Source organism: Pipistrellus hanaki (genome assembly GCF_964339955.1).
Source record: "Pipistrellus hanaki genome assembly, contig: scaffold_41, whole genome shotgun sequence".
Lineage (NCBI taxonomy): Eukaryota > Metazoa > Chordata > Mammalia > Chiroptera > Vespertilionidae > Pipistrellus > Pipistrellus hanaki.
Genome location: NW_028182292.1, coordinates 44,343 through 67,384, shown reverse-complemented (window position 1 = coordinate 67,384; position 23,042 = coordinate 44,343). Strand labels below are relative to the sequence as shown.

The window sequence follows — 23,042 nt, the reverse complement described above, 5'->3', positions numbered from 1 at the left end:
CCCGCACCCCGGGCAGGTGGGCGCGTTGGGGCGCCCCTGGAATTAGGATTTAGGGTGTGGGGCCCCTCTTCTCCAAGGCCATGCTCGGCTCCCAGGCCCGGGGCCACAGCGCGGAGGGGCGGCTGTCCCGGTCACCCTGGCTCAGTGCACAGGGAGGTGAGCAGTGCGCTCGGAGTCTCTGGCCCGGAGACGCTCCGAGGGCCGCAGAGGGCCCCGCAGAGGGGCCGTGGCCGGGGTCTCCGCGGGGACGTTGCCAGGGTTCGAGAGGCCAGTGGGGTGGTTCTGGAGAAGGTGGCACGCTGCAGGGGCTGCTCACAGGCAGCGCGCTCGCCCCTCCGCGCCCCTAGCGGCCGGGCCGGGCACTGCCGCGCGCTGTGCTAAAGGGGGTGGTGAGCGGACGGACTCCACCAGCGGCGAGAGGGAAGGTGGAGGCGGCAGAGACTGTGGTAAACCGTAGACACCCAAGGCCTGGGAGAGCTCCTACAATCAGGTCGAACATCAACCAGGGAAGCGTCATTCAAAGGGACCGAGCGGCCCGAGTGGCTCCAAGGCTGAGCGTCGACCTGCGGGGTCACGGCTGGTTCCCGCTGGGGCACACGCCCAGGGGCTGGCCCGCTCCCCAGTGCGGTGTGTGCAGGCGGCAGCTGACCCACGGCTCTCTCTCGTCACCGACGTTCCCATTCCTCCCTCCCTCTCCCTTCCTCTCTGAAGTTAATAAAAACAGACATGCTGAAATGGACCCAGAGGCCCCACGGGGTCCCTGCACGGCCCTGGCGGCAGAGGCGGCTCCATCGGGGGAGTTCCTCCTCGCCAGCCGCCCGGGGCCGGACTCCCAGCTCTCCTGCTCCCGTCGGCCCCTCCCACCTCCTCCTTTCCTCCGTCCAGTCCGCCTGTCTGCAGGACGCCGGGGCCAGCATGCGGCTTGTGCCGGACCGCAGTCCGCTGCTGTTCCCCAGGCCCCGCATTCCACTGGCCGAGCGGGGCGGGCGGCCTGCCCCGTCCCCCTGCGGCCCGGCCCCTGGGCAACCCGGTGCAACCAGTTTGCCGCCACCTCGGTCCCGGAAGCACCGGCTGCCCACGCGCAGGAGCACGCGCGTCCTGCGTCCTGGCTTCTTGTTGCCCAGACGGCCACCCCCGGAGCCCCCGAGAAAATTACCCCCGCTCTCCTCCCTCACCCGGGCCGCCTCCCAGGGCCCCGAGGGAAGCACCCAGAGGCCACCCCCGGGCAGCAGGCGAGGCCGCGCTTCCCAGCGGCAGGGGGCGGGCAGGGCCCGGCGGGGCAGGACAACTCCCAGCCACCCTGCTGCTCAGGCCCCTGGCTTCCCGCGGCTGGACGCCCGACAGGCCCTGGAGACATGCTCTGTCCTGAGCAGGCAGGCCTTCTCTGTCCCCCGCACTCTGGCCGCCGTCTGAGACTCGGACAGCTCCCGTGGCCAAGCTCAGGCTTCACAGGAGACCTGGGCAGAGCTGTGTGTCCAGGCTCAGGGCTCAGTGTGACCAGGGTCAGGGTCAGTGTGACCAGGGTCAGGGCTCAGTGTGACCAGGGTCAGGGTCAGTGTGACCAGGGTCAGGGCTCAGTGTGACCAGGGTCAGGGTCAGTGTGACCAGGGTCAGGGCTCAGAGTGACCAGGGTCAGAGTCAGTGTGACCAGGGTCAGAGTCAGTGTGACCAAGGTCAGGGCTCAGGGTGACCAGGGTCAGGGCTCAGTGTGACCAGGGTCAGGGTCAGTGTGACCAGGGTCAGGGTGACCAGGCTCAGGGCTCAGAGTGTGACCAGGGTCAGGGCTCAGTGTGACCAGGGTCAGGGCTCAGGGTGACCAGGGTCAGGGTCAGTGTGACCAGGGTCAGGGTCAGTGTGACCAGGGTCAGTGTGACCGGGGTCAGGGTCAGTGTGACCGGGGTCAGGGCTCAGTGTGACCGGGGTCAGGGCTCAGGGTGACCGGGGTCAGGGTCAGTGTGACCAGGTCAGAGCTCAGTGTGACCAGGGTCAGGGCTCAGGGTGAGCAGGGTCAGGGTCAGTGTGACCAGGGTCAGGGTCAGTGTGACCAGGGTCAGGGCTCAGGGTGACCAGGGTCAGGGTCAAGGTCTCTCAATGGAGGGACGGAGCTCCTCTGGACTAGCAAGACCCCAGCCCCGGCCGCAGCCCAGCCACCCCTCCGCCCGTTTCCCCCTCCCCTGCCCTGAACACCCCTGGGCGGGCACGGCTCCCGCCAGCCCCGCTGGGGAACCGAGCCAGCGCTCAGCCGGCCAGTCTGGGCTCCACCGGAGAGCACCAGCCGGTAGCAGGTGAGGAGCAGATGCCTGGCTCCTTCGGGGGCGGTGGGGCCTCCCCGGGGCTGCAGTCTGTGCCCGCAAGTGCTCACAGCCCTGGCCGGGTGGCCCTTGTGAACAGCGAGCGTGGCCTCTGGACCAAAGGCCCCGGGTTCGATTCCATGGAGGGCGTGGACCTCGGTTGCAGCTCCTCCCGGGCCTGGGCTGGTCCGGCACGTGCAGGAGGCAGCCATCGGTGTGTTCCTCTCACGATGTTTCTGCCTCTCCCTCCCCACCCCCGCCCTCCCTGAGGGTCAGCGGGAAATGCCCGGGGGAGGAGGAGGACACAGGGCGGAGAGGCTGACCGGGCTCAGGCTCCTCAGGCGCCCACACTCCCCACGGAGACCCAGCAGAGGGCTCGCCGCGCCTGCCTGCCGGGCCGCCGGCCGCCGTGCCGCGGGAGGGTGTGGGGACCCCATCGCCTGGCTTGGCGGTCCTCCTCCTGTCCCGGGCTCCCCCTCTGCCCTCAGGCTCTCCCCTCCTCACCCCAACTTCACGGCGCACAGGCCCCGGGGCGACGCCTGACTGGCCTCTGGGAACCGGCCTCCCCCCGCCGCTCGGCCTCCCTCGCTCCCAGGCCCGTCCCTGCCGCTGGCCTTGGGAGGCGGGCTCCCCTTCCTGGGAACGGCCGGGAGCCCCGCAGGAAGGCTGCAGAATGTTCCTGGCCCCGCACCACCGCCCCTCCCTGTGCCGCCCGCGCCCGCATTCCACACAGCGGCGCCATGTGCCCTCCCCTTTGAAAGACGTCCTGTGGGTCCAGAGAGGACGGGCAGAGAGGGAGCCCTGGGCCGCCGCCTCCTGCCCGCCCCCACCCAGCACGCGCGGACCGGCAATCGAACCGCGGCCTCCGGTTCACAGAAGCAGGGCCAGGAGTGTCCTCAGATCTGGGCAGGGGGCTGGGGTGGGGTCCGGGGAGACCCCGGCCTGAGCCCAGGATGGCTGCAGGCGGGGCCCCAGGCTTGGAGGGCAGGGGAGGGGGAGGGGGCGGGAGGGGTGAATGGCGTGGGTGTCACACGGTCCTCAGAGCCAGGCCTGGAGGTGGGCAGCAGGGACCACGTGCCGGCTGGAGTGCTGGGCCCCTCAGAGCAACGGCGCGGCACCCCGAGGAGGTTGCTGGAATGCAGGGTCTCAGGCCAGCACTAACCAGGGCCCTGAGCAGCCACACCGAAGGTCCAGACACGGGTCCAAAGCCAACTTTCAGCTCTGCGTGCCTCAGTTTCCCCATTAAAGGGCCTGGGCACTGCCCTGCCTGTCCAGGGCTGTGTCCTGCAGACCAGACCCCAGGCAGGGCCATGTCCCCCAGCCCCCCAGAGTGAGCTGCACCCCACAGACCGCTGTCCCTGTGCCTGCTTTAAAATATATATATATATATATATATATATATATATATATATATATAGTTATATATTACGGAGAGGAAAGGAGAGGGAGAGAGAGGAAAGGCAAGAGAGAAGCGTCAGTGGTGACAGAGAATCATGGGTCGGCTGCCTCCTGTACGTCCCCTACTGGGGAGCGGGCCTGATTGGGGGTCGAACCCTGACCTGGTTCATAGGTCGACGCCAAACCACTGAGGCCCGCCAGCCGGGCTGAGCGTGGTTCTCGCTCCCCAGGCCGGCCCGGGGCAGCTGGCCGAGCAGGAGCGAGGACCCCGAGGCTCAGGGCGGAGGGCGGCGAGGGCCCATGGCCTCGGGGAGCACGGGGGGGGCGTGGGGGGCTGGGGCGGGGACAGCGCGCCCCAGGCCGGCGGCCGCTCCCCACGCTCATCCCCGGTAAATTACTGGGTCCGCCGGCGGCCGCGGTATAAAGCCGCCCGCACACTGGCGCCCCGTCCCTGCCGCGGACGCCCCACCATGAGGCCAGCGCTGGTGCTCCTGCTTCTGGCTGTGCTGTGCGCCGGCGTGGGTAAGGCCGCCCGCAGTGCTGGACGGCAGGGCCGGGGCGGGGGCTGGCCGCGCCGGGGGCCTCGGTGACCCCTGGGCCCTGTTTCCGGGCAGCCCGGTCCTTGTCATGGGGGAGCAGCGGTGATGGGGGACTGCGGACCCCGGGCTGGCCGGGGCCTGGGGCTCCGGGGCGTCTGAGGGGCGTTTCCCGAGGGCAAAAGGGGTTCCTGGGAGGCGGGACTCTCCGGCTAAAACCCGGAGAGTGAGAGTGCTGGCCTCTCAGCCCAGCCGGGCCCCGCCATGGCCGGGCTGATGGCCGGGAGCAGGCCGGGGCACCGACACGGAAACGAGGCCTGGGGAGGGGGGGCTCAGCTGGTGATTATCAGCCTGATAATTACCCCCCAGAGCTAATTACCCCCCACTCAGGGCTAATTACCCCCCCAGCCTCTCTGGGCGTGGGGCCATGGGGCTGTGGGGCCGATGAGCCTCCTGAGTGCCTGCCCCAGGCGGGGTGGGGGGCGGAACTGGGGGGGGCCGCTTAGGGAGCTGGAGGCCGGCGGAGGGCACAGGCCGGGGCGTGGGGGAGCCAGGCACCGCACAGAGACGCCGCGGCTTCTTTTAACACACAAATATTTTACACTTTCTTTTTCAAATTTATTTTTTTTATTGATTTCAGACAGGAAGGGAGCGGAAGAGAGAGATAGAAACAATGATGAGAGAGAATCATTGATCGGCTGCCTCCTGCACGCTCCCCACTGGGGATAGAGCCCAAAACCTGGGCATGTGCCCTGACCGAGAATCGAACCGGGGACCCTTCAGTCCGCAGGCCGATGCTCTGACCACTGAGCCACACCAGCTAGGGTGAGGCCTATTCTTCTTGGAGGTTCCAGAACCCTGGCCTGGGGAGCAGGGCCTCTGAGCTGGGGGTGAGGGGGCGCTGAGCTCACCTCCTGCTGGACCGGGGTTCAGCCACCTGCGCCCCCCACACTCCACAGCAGACCCACTGGACACCAGTGGGTCCAGCCGGGGGAGGCACCAGCCCCCAGGTCAGAGCGGGCCGCCTCGCCCTGCAGGACCGGCACAGGGCAGCCCTCGTGAGAACCCCCCAGGCACCTGGCTGCCTCCGGAGTCCTGGCCACACGCCCTCCTCCCTCAGCACAGGCCCCACCGCGACGGGGGCCCTGCCCGTCACAGCTCTGGGTCCCCGGCCTGGTCCCCGCCCTGCACTGCTCCCCGAGGGCCCGCTCCGCAGACAGCAGCAGACACCGCCGAGTCCGTCCAGGCCACCCACCCCGGGAAGCCTTCCCGGCCCCCCCCCCCCCCCCGCCTCTCTCGGACCTGGGCCCTTGGCCAGGTGTCCCCCGGGCGGCCGGGGCGGGGGCCAGCCCCGGAGCCTCGTGCTCATTCCTTGTCCCGGGGACCAGCAGGCGGGTGGGGGGCCAGGCCCCCTGGGACGGGCCAGGGGCGGGGTCACCGCAGGCCGGTTCCTCCGTTCACTGAGCCGCGCACGGACCTACTGTGCGCACGAACCTACTGTGCGCACCGTTCTTGGGCCTGGCCGTCTCGGGCTGCGTAAGATGGGCGAGGACCCCGAGGTCTGAGAGGGGCAGGCACAGGGAGAGGGGACCCGCTGGCCTCTGGGGCCCACCCTCCTGCCTGCAGACGCCACGCCCCCACCCCTGCACCCTCACTCCCGCGGACAGACAGGGCCTCACACACGTAGGGCCACCGCCACTGAGGCCCCTGCCCCTCGGCCCGCCCCGGACCAGGCACCTCTGCAGGGAGGGCCGGGGAGGCTGAGAGAGGACCGCCGGCCCCAGCCACGCTGACGGCCCCGTTCCCTCCCCCCAGCCCGGGCCCTGCACTGCCACGTGTGCTGCGGCCACGCCAACTGTGAGTCCCTGGTGGAGTGTGCCCAGACCGACAAGTTCTGTGTGATCACGCGGGCCAGTGAGTACCCCGCCCCCCAGCCCCCGGCCAGCCCGCGGCCGGCCCCCGGCCAGACCCACGGGACAGCGTGCCCTCCGGCAGGACCCCGCACGTGGCCGCCCCGGCCCAGCCCCGCCCCCTGTGGATGTGAGGGCAGCTCCGCCCGCAGCCCCCAGCCCCCAGGTGGGCGTTAGAGCTTAATGTTTGTATGTCCTGTATTTTTTAAATAGTTCTAATTGATATCAGAGAGGAAGGGAGAGAGAGGAACATCCACGATGAGAGAGAATCATGGACCGGCTGCCTCCTGCACGCCCCCCACTGGGGATCGAGCCCACAGCCGGGCCTGTGCCCCGACCGGGAATGGAACCGTGACCTCCTGGTTCCTAGGTCGACAGTCACCCACTGAGCCACGCCAGCCGGGCTGGCTTTACAGCTTAAAGGAGAGGGAGTCCCTGCGGGAGCCGGAGGAACAGCGGCCGGCGGACCGGTGTGGGCGGGCTGTGTGCGGCTGGCAGCTGAGCGGCCAGGGGCCGCGAGACGTTCCTGTCTGGGGCGGTGCTGGCACCGGGGAGGCTCAGTCCCTCAGGTGGCTTCCTCCCAGCCGCCCGCCCGCACCGCCCGCCCGCCCGCCCGGGGCTGGGCAGAGGGTGGCCGTGGCTGAGGCCCAGCTCCCTCCCAGCTCTGCTTCCCAGGCAGCCGCCCGCCCGCCCGCTCTGTTCCCCGTGGGCCCCAGAGCTCCCAGCTGCCTCTCCTCTGGCCCCGCGCCCGTCTCCCACGGCTTCCAGCCCCAGAGGCACCCACGGGAGGGAGCACAGGGCCTGGCCTCCTCCGACCGAATCCGCCCTGGGCCAGAGGAGGCGGTGGAGAAGGGGCGTGGGAGCCTCCGCCACTCCCTGCCCCCGGGTGTCAGCGGGGAGCCTGGCCTGGGGAGACAGCCCCAGGCCCAGAGCACCAGGAAGGACCCCTCCTCTCTCTCCCTCACACACACTCACACACACACACACTCACACACACACACTCACACTCACACACACGCACTCACACACACACACTCACACTCACACACACACACGCACTCACACACACACACTCACACTCACACACACACATGCACTCACACACACTCACACTCACACTCACACTCACACTCACACTCATGCACTCACACACACTCACACTCACACTCACACTCACACTCACACTCACACAGCGGCGGACTCTCTGGGCCCCGGGGCGGGCGGGTGGGCAGGCGGAGGGCGGGAGGGCACACGCCACCCACGGCCCCTGTCTCCGCAGCCAACCCCGGCGGCATCCTGGTGATGAAGTCGTGCGCCCCCACCTGCCCCAACAGCACCCTGCTGTCCGCGGACGGCCGCGCCCTCTCCGTGTTCTGCTGCGAGGGCAGCCAGTGCAACCGCAACGGCGGGGCCCGGGCGGGCGCCCTGTGGGCCGGCGCCTGGGGCGGCCTGCTGTGGGCGCTGCTCTGGGCCGCCTGGTGAGCCCGGCCCGCCCCAGAGGAGCCTGGCCGCCGCACCTGCCGGCCCTCCTGCGCAGAGCCGTCCTCCTCCTGCGCAGAGCCATCCTCCTCCTGAGCAGAGCCGTCCTGCGGGAGGCACACCAGCTCCGGCCGGGTCTCCCGGCCTCTCCCGGCCTCCCCTCCCAGCCGCGGCCCCCGCCCTCACAGGGCCTCCCCCCCGCTGCAGCCCCCTGCCCCCGCCCTCACGCCCCCAGACCCCCTTAGGGCAGGCGGGCGGGCTGGGCCGGGCTCCAGAGCAGAATAAAGGCCGAGCCCTCTGTCCTCCAGGCTGTGTGTGGGCCGTGGCTTCTCTCCTCTTCAAACAGGAACGCGGGCCTTCTCCCTCTCATGTGCTCACTGCTCCAGAGAGGAGGGGAGAGGAGAGGAACATCAGCGAGCAGAGGGCCACGCACCGGCTGCCCCCGCACACCCCACGCTGGGGATGGAGCCTGCAACCCGGGCCTGTGCCCCGACCGGGAATAGAACCCGGGACCCTTTGGCTCATAGGCCGGCGCTCTATCCACTGAGCCACAGCGGCCGGGGCTTTCTGAGGCCCAGGCGGCCTGACGGCGCCGGATTTCCGGGGGGAGAGGGAGACCCCAGCCTGCAGCTTCACCTCCCTCCGCGGCCAGACTTGTGGCTCCAGAGGCCCCGGAGGAGGCTGGCACAGGGTCTGGGCGGGCCCCTCCCAGCAGGAAAGTCGGGGCTCAGGGTTGGGCTCCCCACTCGGCCTCCTGGTGGAAACTTCCCTCCTGCCTGCTTGGCGGGGAGCGGGGGGCGGGGGCCCATCCCTGCAAGTCTCAGCTGAACCCCTGGGCCTCTGAGCGACAGCCCTGACCTCCTCTCCCAGAGCTTCTGTGTTCAGAAGCCGGGGCGGGGCAAGGAGACGGTTTCCATGACGACAGTGGTTTCCCCCCTACACGGGCAGCGGAGGCCTCCCCACTGGGCCCCCGCGGCCCACGGCCGGCACGTCAGCACTCGGGGCACCCTGCCTGCCAGGGCCCAGGGCACTGGGGCCCACGGCCAGCACATCAGCACTCGGGGCGCCCTGCCTGCCAGGGCCCAGGGCACTGGGACCCACGGGGACAGGACAGACGGGGCCACAGCGGCCACCCGGCCGAGAAGGGGCCCCGCCGGGCCACGGTGGGAGGTGGGGGCCGCCATGAGGGAGGTGGGGGCCGCCATGGACCCGGGAAGACGGCCGGGCAGCGGGTGCGAAGGCCCGGAGGTCGGCAGGGCTGGGGGGCTGCCAGGAGACCCCAACGCGGGAGCCCCGAGGGGCAGCGGGTACACCAGGCAGCAGGGCAGGAGCTGCCTTTGCCCCAAAGTGCCCCCCCCCCGCCCCACTGGCTGCTGGGTAGGGAGCCTCGGGTGGCGTGGGCCACACGTGTCAGGCTGGGGCGTGTTCCTCCGGGCCAGAGTGCGGGCTGAGCAGCCGCCTGTGTGGGCCTGGGGGTGACGGCCCCCTCACACCCCCAGCTCGCGTGGCCTGGCCCACCTGGGGGCGCTCTTCTGTCCGAGCCCTCCTCTGCAGGCGCTGTCTCCGCCCGGCGGGCTGCTCCGGAGCCGCCAGGCTGGCCTGCCGAACTTTCCCAGGCCGATGACACGCCCGCCTCTAACTCGGGGCTGTGGTGAGGAGTCCCAGCTGCACCCACCTCCTCCCGGGCCTGTCCCACGCCCGGAGCAGCTGCACAAACACCGCCCCTGGACCAGGACCAGGTGCAGAGCGGGTCCCCGGGCCACAGGGCGGAGAGCGGCCGCCTGGGCTCGGGCGCGGCCTCGTCCCCCTCAGCCTCAGCCGGGCGCGGCCGGAGCGGAGGCAGCCCGGCCCCTCCGAGCCTGGGCGCACGGGCGGGTGGGAAGCGGGGTCCGAGGTCCGGGCTCACATGCGGGAGGACAGTATCCCAGCCCCGGAACTCCACCAGCTGTTGCTAAACATCCTGTTAACACGCCAGGTTGTCTGGGAGTGCGTGGGCGGGCGCGGTGGGTGAGCACCGACCTAGGAACCGGGCGGTCACAGTTCGATTCCTAGCCGGGCCCAGACGGTGGGCTCGGTCCCCGGTGGGGCTTGCAGGAGGCGGCCGACCCGTGATCCTCATCACCGGTGTTCCTCGCTCCCTCTCCCTGCCTCTCTGAAGTCAGCACAAACAAGAGTGATATTAAATATTTAAGAACAAGAGTGATGGCACCCAGCGGGAGGGGCACTTCCGTTCCCTAGGGACGGGGGACCAGGGGAGGGGGGCTGCCTGCCTCAGAGAGGGACTGACACTCAGTGCAACAGGCTCTGGTGCCAGGGCCTGGGTGGACGGACGGCAGAGCACGCGACTGCGGACAACACTTATTTCCCTGGAGAGGGCTGGGGTCAGGGGCTGGGGTCAGGGGTGTCCTCTGGGGCCCCCCTTCATCATATCACCTTCAGCAAGAGGCGCAGGTCTGCCCATCGGGGTGGCCAGTCCGGAGCCGCCCACCACCCTGTGGACCCCAGGCTCTCAGAGTCCTGCCGGCTCACTCCATGGCTCTCAGAGTCCCTGGGCTCTCTCCCCGGGGCAGGCACGTCAGTAAGAAAGGGGAGAGCGGGGAGAAGGCAGAAACACCATCGTAGCCAACTCCTGGAGGGTCCGACGGGTGTGAGTGGATGAGGAGGTGGGCAGGTGGGTGACTGGACAGACCGATGGGTGGATGGATGGATGGATGATGGATTGGTGGATGGGTGGATGGATGGATGGATGGATGATGGATTGGTGGATGGGTGGATGGATGGATGGATGGGTGGATGGATGGGTGGATGGATGGGTGAGTGGATGAGTGGGTAGATGGGAGTATAAATGGATGGATGGGTGGATGGGTGGATGGATGGATGGGTGGGTGGATGGGTGGGTGGATGGGTGGATGGATGGATGGATGGATGGATGGATGGATGGATGGGTGGATGGATGGGTGGATGGGTGGATGGATGGATGGATGATGGATGGGTGGATGGGTGGATGGATGGATGGATGATGGATGGGTGGATGGGTGGATGGATGGATGGATGGGTGGATGGATGGGTAGATGGATGGGTGAGTGGATGAGTGGGTAGATGGGAGTATAAATGGATGGATGGGTGGATGGGTGGATGGATGGATGGATGGATGATGGATGGGTGGATGGTGGATGGATGAATGGATGGATGGGTGGGTGGATTGTCTCAGAGCAGGGACCCCGGGGGGCTGGCATGGCAGGGACCCTGTGGGGCTCATCCCAGAGCGTCGCCTGCCTCGCCTGAGAACCGGTTTGTGTCTCAGCCTTTGGAACCAGGATTTCCCAGGGATGGGCCGCGCCTGAGAAAGGGAACGGCTGCCTGTGACCAGGGAAGGGCTGCGCCCCGGGGCAGGGAAGGGCTGTGTGTGCCGCTTCCGTGTGGCAGGGCGGCCCCGATCCCAGCCGCAGGACACCAGTGCTCCCAGCAGCCCAGCGTCCAAGGCCAAGGTCCCGGGGAGAACGAGGACGGGCCCTCCAGGCCCGAGGCCCCGGTGCGAAGGTGCCTGTGGCAGGAGGGCTGGCCGGCCCCACTGCTGGCGGCTGCCCCGGGCCAGGCGGCCTCGCGTGCATCCCGGGAGCAGGGCCCGGGGAGACGAGGCCTGACTCACGGCGAGGCCGGCCCGCGGAGAGGGTGGGGGACAGGAAGGGGAGCCGCCCGGGCCTGTGTGTCCTCTGCATGATGCCAGCGTTCTGCGGGCACCGCCTGGCCCGGGAACAGGGTTGCCTCCAGGGCTGGGTGAGAGGGCGCGGGTTCTGGAAAGCGGTGACTTTCTTGGGCGGGCGGGCGGGCGGGGGGTGGAAACGTGCCTGATGCTGCCTCATCCTGGGGACCTGGCGCCAGCAGGGACCTCTCTGGCCTCGTCCCTGACCGGTAACGAGGGCCAGGGTAAGGGTCACGGCAGCTCCTCTGCCCCCGCCTCCTGCCTCCGACGGCAGAGCCAGGTCACCGCCTGCAGGAAGCCCTCCCTGACTGCAGCGTCTCAGTGACTCCGGGCGTCTGCGAGCTCCTGCCCCCGCCAGCGGTGTCTGGGCTGTCGTTGCCGGGCTGTGACGGAGGCCCGGACGGGCACCGGGCCGTGGGCAGCTGTCGGGGACATAGGCTCTTCCCCGGAGCCAGAGCCGCCTCTGCTCCGGCGCCTCATGCCCGGACCTCGTTCCGCCCGATGTCCCGGACCCTGGGGTTCCGCCAGGTCCCCAACCAGTTATTCCAGCAGCTTCCCTGCCCCAGGGCCCCAGTGAGTCACCCCTCCTCCCGCCTGCATCCCCCACCCGGCCAGTCAGCACCCCGTCACCGATCCCTGTGCCCTGCTTCCCAGGCCCGGGCACGCTCCCGGGCCACATGGAGTGCCGGGGGCTTCCGAACTCTGGGTGAGGGCAGGGGGCCCCCACAGGACCAGCCTTGTCCAGCGAGACCCCCGCTGCCCTGATCAAGCCCCTGGGAGCCAGGCCCGGCAGCCCCGCAGCCTCCCCACAGGGTCCGGAGGGTGACCCGGGCCGGGGGCTCCTGCCGCACCCCTCCAGCTCCCCAGTCCGGAGGCAGGTCCTCGGGCAGGCCCACCCAGGATGCGGCCCTGACTCCACCGCATGGCACAGCGGCTGGCGCGCCGGGCGGGGCGGAAGGACGGGGGACTGAGCCCAGCTCAGGGCAGTCTGCACCAGGGGGCTCCCAGGAGCCTTGGTTTCCCCCCCTCCTCTCCCGCTGCTGGTGTGTCCATTGGGTGATGGGCTGTGTTGGGGCAAACCCGGGGCTTAGCTGCCTGGGCCCGCCCCACTCACCATCCACAGGGCCCACGCCCCCCCCCCCTTCTGCAGGACTGCCTGGCACAGAGGCCCTAGTCACCTGGCCGGGCCCCTCTGCGGCACAGCCCGCAGCCACGCCCCCGATGCCCACCCCGCCTGCCCCCGCCCGCCTGCCACCTCAGCTGGACACCAGCTTCCCGGGGTCCTTCCCAGGCCCTGCCTGCACTGCCCAGGGGCCCCGAGCCCAGACCCCGAGAGGCAGGGCCATGGCACAGCTCTGGGCAGCGCAGGGCACCGGTGCTGACCCCGTCCGTGACCCTGGGGGTGGGACAGGGCCTGTGGGCAGCGAGGCGCACAGATGGGGGGAAGTCCCGCTGGAGGCACGGCCTGGCTGCCCGCCCACCTGCCCCGCCCACCGCTGCGTCCGGGCTATAAGGCCTCCGGAGGGAGGCCCCAGCTCCCCACGCACCGCACCGCCATGAAGACAGCCCTGCTGCTCCTCGTCGTCCTGGCCGCGGCCCTGGGCCCAGGTGGGGGCCCGGTTCAGGCGGGCAGGGGGCCGGTGCGGGCGGGGCCCAGGCGGAGGGGGAGCCCCAGGTGGGGCTGGGGCCAGAGCGTGGAGTTGCTGACCCTGAGGCTCAGAGGATCCTGTGGGGGAGCTGGACTCAGAATTTATTTGTTATTAATTTTTTTAATATTTTTATTGATTTCAGAGAGGGAGGGAGTGGGAGAGAGAGAGACATCAGTGATGAGAGAGAAGCATGGGTGGGCTGCCTCCTGCACGCCCCCCCCCGGGGATGGACTCCCCACCGGACACAGGACCGGGGATCGAACTGTGGCCTCCTGGCTCCTGGGTCAGCCCCCGAGCCGGGCAGGCCCGCCGGACCCAGGGTTAAAACCAGCGTCTCCGCGGCTCCAGGCTCAGACTCACGATCAGGGAATCGGGGTCCCCACGGCCTCTCTGGACGGAGACGCCTCCCCGTCGGCCCTTCCGTCCCGGACAGCCAGCTCCCGCGTGGCCAGCAGGCAGCGCCCGCCGGCTCAGCTGAGGGCCACCTGCCCTGGGACAGCCTGGGCTGGAGGAGGGAGTCCCCAAGAACGAGGCCGGGAAGCAGGCCTCCAGGGCACCCCCTGCTGGCCGCTGCTCACATCCCCACCTGGGCCCCAGGGCCCACGCCCCGCAGACCGGGCAGGCCCCCTCCCTCCGAGGCCAGTGCAGGACTGGCCCTGCAGGTCCCGGGGGCCCCCAGGCTGGCCTCAGGCACGGGGGCACAAGGCGCTGTCCAGAGGGGCCTGTCCTCGGGGAGCCCAGGGCTGAGGGTCCCGGCTGAGACCCCGCCTCTCCCGCCCCCCAGCCCGTGCCCTGCGCTGCCATGTGTGCAGCAGCTCCACCAACTGTAAGAGGCCGCAGAACTGCCCGGCCAGCGCCCGCTTCTGCCGGACCATGACCAACGGTGAGTGCGGTGCCTGGGGCGGGGCGTCCCAGGGTGGGGGGCCGGTGCCCGGGGGCGGGGGCGTCCCAGGGTGGGGGGACTGTCCGGGAAGGATGCATGCGTGGTGGGGAAGCGGCCCCAGGGTTGGGGGGCCTTCCCGGGGTAGGGGGCTGTCCCGGGGTGGGGGGGCTGTCCCGGGGTGGGGGGCCGTCCCGGGGTGGGGGGCCGTCCCGGGGTGGGGGGCCGTCCCAGGGTTGGGGGGCCTTCCCGGGGTGGGGGGCTGTCCGGGAAGGATGCATGCGTGGTGGGGAAGCGGCCCCAGGGTTGGGGGGCTGTCCCGGGGTGGGGGGGCTGTCCGGGAAGGGTGCATGTGTGGTGGGGAAGCTGCCCCAGGGTTGGGGGGCCGTCCTGGGATTGAGGGCCATCCGGTCCAGGGTGGGGCCGTCCCGGGGTGGGGGCTGTCCCGGGGCTGGGGGGCAGGGAAGGCCGGTGCTGTGGACGCAGGCGGGCGGGGCGGGCGGGTGGGGCTCGGAGGCGCCGCTGACCAGCCCGCGCTCTGGCGCTCTCGCTCGGCAGTGGAGCACCTGACGGGGAACCTGGTGGAGAAGGACTGCGCCGACTCGTGCCGGGCCACCTACACGCAGCCCGGCCAGGGGGGCGGGGGCGCGGCCGCCACCCAGTGCTGCCAGCACGACCTGTGCAACGAGGGGCTCGTCAGCGGCGCGCCCCGCCCGCCCGCCGCCGCGCTGGGCCTGGGGCTGGCGCTGGGCCTCCTGGCCCTCACCGCGGGCCCCGGCCTGTGAGCGCCCTCCCGCCCACGCCTCCCGGCTCCCGTCCTGTCCGCTCGGCTCCCGTCGACTTTTATACTGAACCCATGAATAAACGCTTGGAAACCGTCTGTGTCTGTGTCCTGGGGGTGGGGAGGCCCGGCCACGCAGGACCCACGGCCGGCGAGCTCGGCTGCACTGGAATGCCAGGTCACCCTTATCCCGGGGGGGGGGGGGGGCTCCCCAGGCACCTCCCTGACCCGGAGAGAAGGGGAGCCGGGGCGAGGGCAGAGCACAGGCGGAGGGGCAGGCCCTCCCGCAGGGGGTCAGGGAGGAGGGCCCCTCACTCCCCCTCCCCTGGCCGTTCTGGGCCCCTCGGGCTCCCTGCGCCTGGGGCTGTGCAGACACTGACGGCCTGGGGGGGCGGTCAGTCTCCTTACCTGGGCTCAGTCTCTGCAGGGGAGCCCTGCACCCCCACCGGCCACGGAACCCCGATGGAGACGGGGGGGTGGGGGGCTGTGTGCCAAGAAAAAGCACAGCCTCTGAGGGCCTGGTCTGAGCCCCGCGGCCCGGGTTCTGAGCCCCACGGCCCCGGTTCTGGGGCCCGCTGCCCGGGGTCTGAGCCGCTGCCCAGGTTCTGAGCCCCACGGCCCGGGGTCTGAGCCCGCTGCCCGGGTTCGGGGCCTGCTGCCCGGGTTTGGGGCCCCACGGCCCGGGTTCTGGGCCCGCTGCCCGGGTTCTGAGAAACATTGACCAGCTGCCTCCTGCACACTCCCACTGGGGATGTGCCCACAATCAAGGTACATGCCCTTGACCGGAATCGAACCCGGACCCTTCAGTCCGCAGGCCGACGCTCTATCCACTGAGCCACACCGGTCAGGGCTGAAATTTAAAATTTTCCCACAAAGAGCATTCCAGTGAATCCACAAAGCACTTTAAAGAAAGGACGGCCGAAACCTGTTTGGCTCAGTGGATAGGGCGTCGGCCTGCAGACTCAGGGGTCCCAGGTTCGATTCCAGTCAAGGGCATGTACCTTGGTTGCAGGCACATGCCCGGCAGGGGGTGTACAGGAGGCAGCTGATCAATGTTTCTAACTCTCTATCCCTCTCCCTTCCTCTCTGTAAAAAAAAATCAATAAAATATATTAAAAAATAAAAATAAAGCCAAAACCGGTTAGGCTCAGTGGATAGAGCGTCGGCCTCTGTGGACTCAAAGGACCCAGGTTTGATTCCGGTCAAGGGCATTACCTTGATTTCGGGCAATCCCCGGCGGGGGTTGTGCAAGAGGCAGCTGATCGATGACTCTCTCTCATCGATGTTTCTAGCTCTCTATCCTTCTCCCTTCTGCTCTGTAAAAAAATCAATAAAAAATATATATAAAATAAAAATAAAAACCGCACGCTGTTCTCAGAGAATCAGCTTTTGGGTTGGTTGATCTTCTCTACTGTGTTTTGTTGTTTGTCAGTTGGTTGTTGTTGTTTTTTTGTTAATTCTCACCAGAGGCTAATTTTTTCATTTATCTTTTAGAGAAAGTAGGAGTGAGGGATGGAGGGAGGGGGAGGAAAGGGAAGAGGAAGGAGGAGAGAGAGAGAGAGAGGGAGAGAGAGAGAGAATACCATCCACCTGAGAGAGATCGGTTGCCCCCCCGCACGTGCCCGGAATTGGGCCGGGGGTCAGCCTGCAGCCCAGGTGTCCGCCCTTGACCCTCAGATGAACAGGCGACGCTCTAACGCTGAGAAACAGCCAGGCTGCTCTGTTGTCTTTGCTTTGCTGGTGTCTGTGCTCTCATAGCTCCTTTATTCTGCCCTTTGGGTCTGACTTGCCTGTTCTGCTCTAGCTTCCGCAGTCGGAGCTTAGTAGGCTGCTGTGCTGGGACTGAAACTGAGGAAAAGGAGCCTTACCGAAATGCCGCCTGGGGCCAGCAGGGGGCGCGCTCACCCCGCCCACGCGGGTCAGTCCCAGGAGGCCTGTCCACCGGAAGGGATCCTCCACCACCGGTCCAGCAGGAAAGATGCGGCGGCCAGGGTGGGGCCGGGGGCGGGCTGGGGGCTGGGGGCTAGGGGAGGGCGGGCTGGGGGGCTCATGGGGGAAGGAGAGGACGTGTGCAATACTTTCAGCAAGAAAGATGAAAACCCACAAAAAAACCAAAGCAGGTAAATTTAGCTCCCCCTCATCCCTGGTTCTGTTCTCTCTCTCAAACCCACTTTGCTTGATGTGAGTGCAGTCACTCCTGCTATCTTTCCTTTTTTAAAAAGCATCGGTTGCTTTTATTTTTTAAAATATATGTTTTAAATTTATTTCAGAGAGGAAGGGAGAGGGAGAGATAGAAACATCAAAGGTAAGAATCATTGATCGGCTGCCTCCTGCACGCCCCCCAGCGGGGATCAAGGCCGCAACCCAGGCACATGCCCTTGGCCGGAATCGAACCCGGACCTTCCAGTCCGCAGGCTGACGTTCCACCCACTGAGCCACACCGGCCAGGGCCATGGATGGCTGTTAGAGAGAGGGGGGACACATGGAGTTGTTCAGCGGTGGGTCCTCCAACCCGCCCCTTGGCATGAGGGAGGGGGCGGCGCTAACCAGCTGCCCGCCCGGCCAGGGCCTGTTGTTTCCTTCTCATTAAAAAAAACACAAAAAACACGAAACTTTTGGGACCCCTGAAAATCTTATTTTTGCCTAAAATAAGCCGAAGCTGAATGTTGGTAAAGTTACAGCAAAAACAGTCTTAGTGCGGACCGTGCGGTGGAGGGCGGGCTGGGGCCCAGCGGGCGGGGCGGGTCCAGGCCGGACAGGGCTGGAGGGGGGCGGCGGGGGGCCGGGGCCTCGGGGAGCGGTGCCCCCGTCCCCCTGCGGCCGGGGGGGCCTCCGGGAGCGGTGCCCCCGGTCCCCCTGCGGCAGGGGGGGCCTCTGGGAGCGGTGCCCGCCCCCCGTACCCCTGCGGCCGGGGGGGCCTCCGGGAGCGGTGCCCCCGGTCCCCCTGCGGCTGGGGGGGGGCCTCGGGGAGCGGTGCCCCCCCCCCCCGTCCCCCTGCGGCCGGGGGCGGGGCGGCCGGGTTGTCGGCGGCGGGAGCGTCTGCGGGGGCGGGGGTGGCCCTGCGGGGCCGGTGCGTGGGGGCGGCGGCTGTCCCGGCGCCGCAGCGTCCTGACGCCAGGCCGGTCCGAGCGCCCGAGAGCGGGGCCGGGCGGGCGGGGCCGGGCGGGCGGGGAGTCCGGGTCTCGGGGCGCTGGGGGCGGGCGCATTGGGGCGGGAGGCGGGCGGGGCGGGTTGGGGGTGCGTTGGAGGCGGGTAGCGGGCGGGGCGGGGCGGACGGACAGGGAGTCCCGGTCTCGGCGCGCTGGGGGAGGGCGCATTGGGGGCGGGTTGCGGGCGGGGCGGACGGACGGGTTGTGCGGGGCAGGGGAGGGGGGAGACTGGTTGGAGGCGGGGACGGGGCGGGGCCTGCGGAGCCCACGCGGGTCCGCGGTGCGGCGCGGGGAGCCGGGCGCACGGACGCACGGACGCGCTCGGCCCGGCCGGAGGCAGCAGCGCGGTGAGTGTGAAGGTCACCGCGGAGGTCACCCCGCACTCCGCGGGGCCCTGGTCTCCGGGCGGGGCTCGGGGGGCGGACGGGGCTGCGGCATCCGAGGTGACGCCCCAAACAGCCGGAGCCGGTGGCTGGTCCCGGGAGGGAGTCTGCGGGGCGCCGGAGTCCCTGCCCCACACACCCAGGCAGCCCAGAGGGGCGCTGCCCAGGTCCCGGAAGGCGGCCCGGCGGGAGGCTTCCCGCAGCGGCAGGGCTCAGGCCTGAGAGCCAGAGTGGCCTCTGGGGGTCTTCCTGGGAGAGGGAACCCCCCTGCGTCTGGAGAGTGTCAGGAACTGGGGAACACGCAGGGGCACCCCAGAAACAAACAAGAACGGGGAGGGAGCCCTGGCCAGTCGCCCTGCGCCCCGGGCCTGGGTGGGGACAGGGCTGTGTGCCAGCTCCCAGAGGCCGTGTGTGAACACCCTGGGTAGTGAGCGTGTGGTCCCCTCTGCCTCCCCGCCCGGCCCGCCTCCTCCTGTCTGCTCCTCTGATGGTGACGCCCCTCCGGAGGCCTGTCTGACACCGGCCGAGCTGGCCCTCCTCGGCCTGCGGGCCGCCGCCCAGCACCCACCCTCGCCCCCTCTGTGCAGGGCTGCGGGCCAGGAGCTCCAGAGGGCGGGCAGTCCCGCCTGAGTGGAACCGAGGGCCGGCCACTGTCCACTCCCCACGCCCGCTCTGCCCTCTGGCCCAGCCATGGCACCCCTGCTCGCCCTGTTCCTGGTGGCCCTGGCGGGCCTGCCTCTGGGTAAGACGGGTGAGGATGGGGGAGGAGGGAGGATGGAGGGAGGAGAGAGGCAGGATGGAGGGAGGAAGGGGAGGGCCGGATCCGGGGGGCGGGGGGCTGGAAGTGGGAGGGAGGCAGGTCCCCGCTGACATCTCTCCCTCGCTCTGCTCTGCGGCCGGGGGAGGCGGTGGGTGGGGGTCTGCTGGGCCTGAGAAGGGCTCCTGTCTGTGACCCCCCAGCCCGGGCCCTGGACTGCCACGTGTGTGCCTACAACGGCGAGAACTGCTTCAACCCCATGCGCTGCCCCTCCATGGTCACCTACTGCATGACCACGCGCACCTGTGAGTCAGGGCGCCCGCCCCACCTCCCGGGACCAAGGGGGTGGCTCCGGGGTGCCCTGCCCGGCCTCCTGGGACCGAGGGGGGGCGGCTCCGGGGGGCGGAGAGCCTGAGGGGTGCCCCACGGTCCTTTCTGGGGGCCTCGGGCTGAGGGGGAACCCTGCTCCATTCGCCCTGCCTGCTGGGGGGTGGGGGGCCGGGGTCTCGGCCCCTCTCGGGCCAGCCCGCCTCCTGCCCCGCAGACTACACCCCCACCAGGATGAAGGTGAGCAAGTCCTGTGTGCCCAGCTGCTTCGAGACCGTGTACGACGGCTACTCCAAGCACGCCTCCACCACCGTCTGCTGCCAGTATGACCTCTGCAACGGGGCCGGCCTGGCCTCCGCCGGGGCCCCTGCCCTCGTCCCCGTGCTCCTGGCCACCCTCTGGGGCCTGCTCTGAGCACCTGCTGCCCTCCGCTGAGGACCCTCCGGGGCGGAGCTCCGAGAGGCACTCGCCACCCGCACCCTGCGCTCCCGACCCCCAGCCACGCCCGGGACCGGCGGCCGAGGACCCTGGGCCTCCAGCCCGAGCCGGCCCTGAGCCCTCGGGCTCTCCCCGCCACGGCCACGCTGTCCTTGTCAAAGGCGGGCGTGGGCCTGGCCTTCGGAGGCTTCAGCCCTCCGTCCGGTCCCGGGATGGGTGCCCAGCGCGCTGTGCTATTTATGGGGGCCTCGGGGCGCTGGGTGCAGGCGCCCCACCTTCCTGGCAGCCCTGGGGGAGGGCCTCAGAGGCTGTCGGTGTGGTGTCCGCGGGGACCAGGTCTGGGGGCAGGGGAGGGGGGAGGAGGAGGGGTTACTCAATGCTTCTCTTGCTGAATGTACCGCCTGGCACAGGTCTGCACACGCTGCTGTAAGTGGGGGGGCTTGTGGGAACCGCACCTGCGGACAGGAAGCCCGCTCTGACCCCTGACCCCGTCACTCTGAGCCCTGAGCCTGAGGACTGGCCACAGTGGCCCAGGTGTGGGCCAGGAGACAGGGCCCCCCTCGAAAGCCAATAAAACCTACAACCAGGCCTCCTTCTCCAGCAGAGCGCCCAAGGGCAGCCTCCAGTTCCCTGACATGGGGGTGTGGGGGAAGGGGTCCGCCTGAGGCTGGGGGGATCTGTCCCTGCCCACTCAGCCAGCCCGAGCTGCCCCTGCACTCCGCTGGGCTTGGGGGGCGGGGGGCGGCTATATTTGGCGGTGCCGCACTGACTCAGTCAGCGCTGACTCCAGGCTATTTTGGGCCTGAGAGCCGGGGATGAACCAGCAAAGGGCCCCCGAGTGGTTTTCAGGCGGCAGAGACAGGCGGACACGGGCCTCAGGAGGGGACCCCCGGAGGGATGATTGCAACCCAGGCCGACAGCTGGGCGAGGGCTCGGACCCCCGGGGCTGGGCAGGGGCTGAGCTGACTGGAGGAGCGGAGGCCCAGAATCACACCCGTCCCGGGGCGCCATCTGTCCGCAGTCCCTCCGGGCTGGCCGCCGCGGTCCCTGCCTGCACCCCCAGGCCCGCCAGCCCCCCAGGGTCCCGTGGGCCCGGCTCCGCCCCGAGGGGCGCTCTGCCCATCACTGAGGGAGACAGGGCCCTCCCGCTCCTGAGCCGGGCAGCCTGCTGCAGGGGGCCAGGGGTGGGGCGGGGCGAGGGGAGGGCTGGAAGGCCGGCAGGGGTGCAGAGCTGTGGGCCCCGCCCCGATGGTGCCCCTGGAACGGGGGGGGGGGGGCCTTTGGTGCCTGCGCTCCTGGAAACGGGGAAGTGGGGGCGGGGGGTGGAAGCCCTGTGGGCAAGCAGCCCCGGGCCCGCCCCCGGGAAGTGCAGGGACTAGAGGATGCTCATGGCACCCCCTTCCTGCTGCCCGCCCGCCCGGAGGTGCTGGTCCCTGGGACACAGCCAGGCGGGGGTCCTTCCGGAAGGACGCGGAAGAAGGGGGTTCAGCAGCTGCCTTGGGGGAACCCGCTGGCCTATCCTACAGGGCACCTCCCACCTGCAGCCCAGACACCACAGGAGACCGGCCTCGGGGAGACCATGCGGGCAGAGGGAGCAACTGCACCCTGGTCACACTGAGCCTGACCTGGTCACACTGACCCTGACCCTGGTCACTCTGACCCTGACCCTGGTCACTCTGACCCTGACCCTGGTCACTCTGACCCTGACCCTGCTCACCCTGACCCTGACCCTGGTCACTCTGACCCTGACCCTGGTCACACTCTGACCCCTGACCCTGCTCACACTGACCCTGACCCTGGTCACTCTGACCCTGACCCTGGTCACTCTGACCCTGACCCTGGTCACACTCTGACCCCTGACCCTGGTCACACTGAGCCTGACCTGGTCACACTGACCCTGACCCTGGTCACACTGACCCTGACCCTGCTCACACTGAGCCTGACCCTGGTCACACTCTGACCCCTGACCCTGGTCACACTGAGCCTGACCCTGGTCACACTGACTCTGACCCTGGTCACACTGAGCCCTGACCCTGGTCACACTGACCCTGACCCTGGTCACTCTGAGCCCTGACCCTGGTCACACTGAGCCTGACCCTGGTCACACTGAGCCCTGGGCCTGGGGACGGAGGAGGCACACAGGCAGCCTCCACTGGGCGAGCCCAGGCCCTGTGGGCGGCCTCCTCCCTGAGCAGGAGCTGGACTTCGCAGGGAGGACAGCCGGGCCTCCCAGGGGCTCGGCAGAACCTGGAGAAGGGTGCTGCCCGCCTGGGGCCAGGTATGTGCCGGGCGGGTGTGTGCCGGGCCGGTGTGTGCCCGGCCGGTGTGCCCCGGGCGGGTGTGCCCCGGGCGGGTGTGCGCCGGGCCGGTGTGTGCCGGGCCAGTGTGTGCCGGGCCGGTGTGCGCCGGGCCGGTGTGCCCCGGGCGGGTGTGCCCCGGGCGGGTGTGCGCCGGGCCGGTGTGTGCCGGGCCGGTGTGTGCCCGGCCGGTGTGCCCCGGGCGGGTGTGCCCCAGGCGGGTGTGTGCCGGGCCGGTGTGTGCCGGGCAGGTGTGTGCCGGGCGGGTGTGTGCCGGGCCGGTGTGTGCCGGGCCGGTGTGTGCCCGGCCGGTGTGCCCCGGGCGGGTGTGCCCCAGGCGGGTGTGTGCCGGGCCGGTGTGTGCCGGGCAGGTGTGTGCCGGGCGGGTGTGTGCCGGGCCGGTGTGTGCCGGGCCGGTGTGTGCCCGGCCGGTGTGCCCCGGGCGGGTGTGCCCCGGGCGGGTGTGCGCCGGGCCGGTGTGTGCCGGGCCGGTGTGTGCCCGGCCGGTGTGCCCCGGGCGGGTGTGCCCCAGGCGGGTGTGTGCCGGGCCGGTGTGTGCCGGGCAGGTGTGTGCCGGGCGGGTGTGTGCCGGGCCGGTGTGTGCCGGGCCGGTGTGTGCCCGGCCGGTGTGCCCCGGGCGGGTGTGCCCCAGGCGGGTGTGTGCCGGGCCGGTGTGTGCCGGGCAGGTGTGTGCCGGGCGGGTGTGTGCCGGGCCGGTGTGTGCCGGGCCGGTGTGTGCCGGGCCGGTGTGTGCCGGCCAGTGTGTGCCCGGCCGGTGTGTGCTCGGAGGAAAGCAGGCGGAGGCCTGGGCTGAGGACCGGGAGGAGGAGGGAGGGAGGGGTGCGGCGGGGGGAGCCAATCCGTCAGCGCCTGCACCAGCCCCTGCAGCTCCGGCTGCGGGCGAGCCCTCTGGAGACCGCCCTCACCGCTGCCGGGCTCAGGCCCACCTCCTGGCACAGGCCCGGGGCTGGCACCCAGAGCGGTGCCCGGGACACAGGCCCTCCCAGGGAGGACATCGGACCGCCAGGCAGCGGGGCTGAAGTGGGGACCCGGGTCAGAGAACT

At 69.7% G+C, this 23,042-nt stretch overlaps 3 protein-coding genes across 3 annotated transcripts; all 3 read left to right on the top strand.

The window, feature by feature from the left end:
- Positions 1–4,159: 4,159 nt before the first annotated feature.
- On the top strand, positions 4,160–7,617 carry LOC311616043 (ly-6/neurotoxin-like protein 1; the record flags this gene model as incomplete). The annotated part of the gene is made up of 3 exons (XM_084907260.1): positions 4,160–4,211; positions 6,041–6,139; positions 7,415–7,617. The coding sequence occupies 3 exons, from the start codon at positions 4,160–4,162 to the stop codon at positions 7,615–7,617; spliced, it is 354 nt and encodes a 117-aa protein (XP_084763386.1).
- A 5,193-nt stretch (positions 7,618–12,810) lies between these two features.
- LY6D (lymphocyte antigen 6 family member D) lies at positions 12,811–14,659 on the top strand. The gene is made up of 3 exons (XM_084907206.1): positions 12,811–12,925; positions 13,751–13,849; positions 14,405–14,659. The coding sequence occupies exons 1-3, from the start codon at positions 12,874–12,876 to the stop codon at positions 14,629–14,631; spliced, it is 378 nt and encodes a 125-aa protein (XP_084763332.1). The 5' UTR covers positions 12,811–12,873; the 3' UTR covers positions 14,632–14,659.
- Positions 14,660–18,008: 3,349 nt separating this feature from the next.
- On the top strand, positions 18,009–20,292 carry LYNX1 (Ly6/neurotoxin 1). Its single transcript, XM_084907276.1, has 4 exons — positions 18,009–18,123; positions 18,747–18,901; positions 19,120–19,221; positions 19,461–20,292. The coding sequence occupies exons 2-4, from the start codon at positions 18,850–18,852 to the stop codon at positions 19,655–19,657; spliced, it is 351 nt and encodes a 116-aa protein (XP_084763402.1). The 5' UTR covers positions 18,009–18,123; positions 18,747–18,849; the 3' UTR covers positions 19,658–20,292.
- The last annotated feature ends 2,750 nt before the right edge of the window (positions 20,293–23,042 follow it).

What these genes read in the sequence shown, in the direction of transcription:
- LY6D (XM_084907206.1), top strand. Translation starts at nt 12,874, where the DNA reads ATGAAGACAGCCCTGCTGCTCCTCGTCGTCCTGGCCGCGGCCCTGGGC. An exon ending in GGCCGCGGCCCTGGGCCCAG is followed by an intron (nt 12,926 to 13,750) that starts GTGGGGGCCCGG and finishes CCCGCCCCCCAG; the next exon opens with CCCGTGCCCTGCGCTGCCAT. An exon ending in CTGCCGGACCATGACCAACG is followed by an intron (nt 13,850 to 14,404) that starts GTGAGTGCGGTG and finishes CTCGCTCGGCAG; the next exon opens with TGGAGCACCTGACGGGGAAC.
- LYNX1 (XM_084907276.1), top strand. Translation starts at nt 18,850, where the DNA reads ATGGCACCCCTGCTCGCCCTGTTCCTGGTGGCCCTGGCGGGCCTGCCT. An exon ending in CCTGGCGGGCCTGCCTCTGG is followed by an intron (nt 18,902 to 19,119) that starts GTAAGACGGGTG and finishes GTGACCCCCCAG; the next exon opens with CCCGGGCCCTGGACTGCCAC. An exon ending in CTGCATGACCACGCGCACCT is followed by an intron (nt 19,222 to 19,460) that starts GTGAGTCAGGGC and finishes CCTGCCCCGCAG; the next exon opens with ACTACACCCCCACCAGGATG.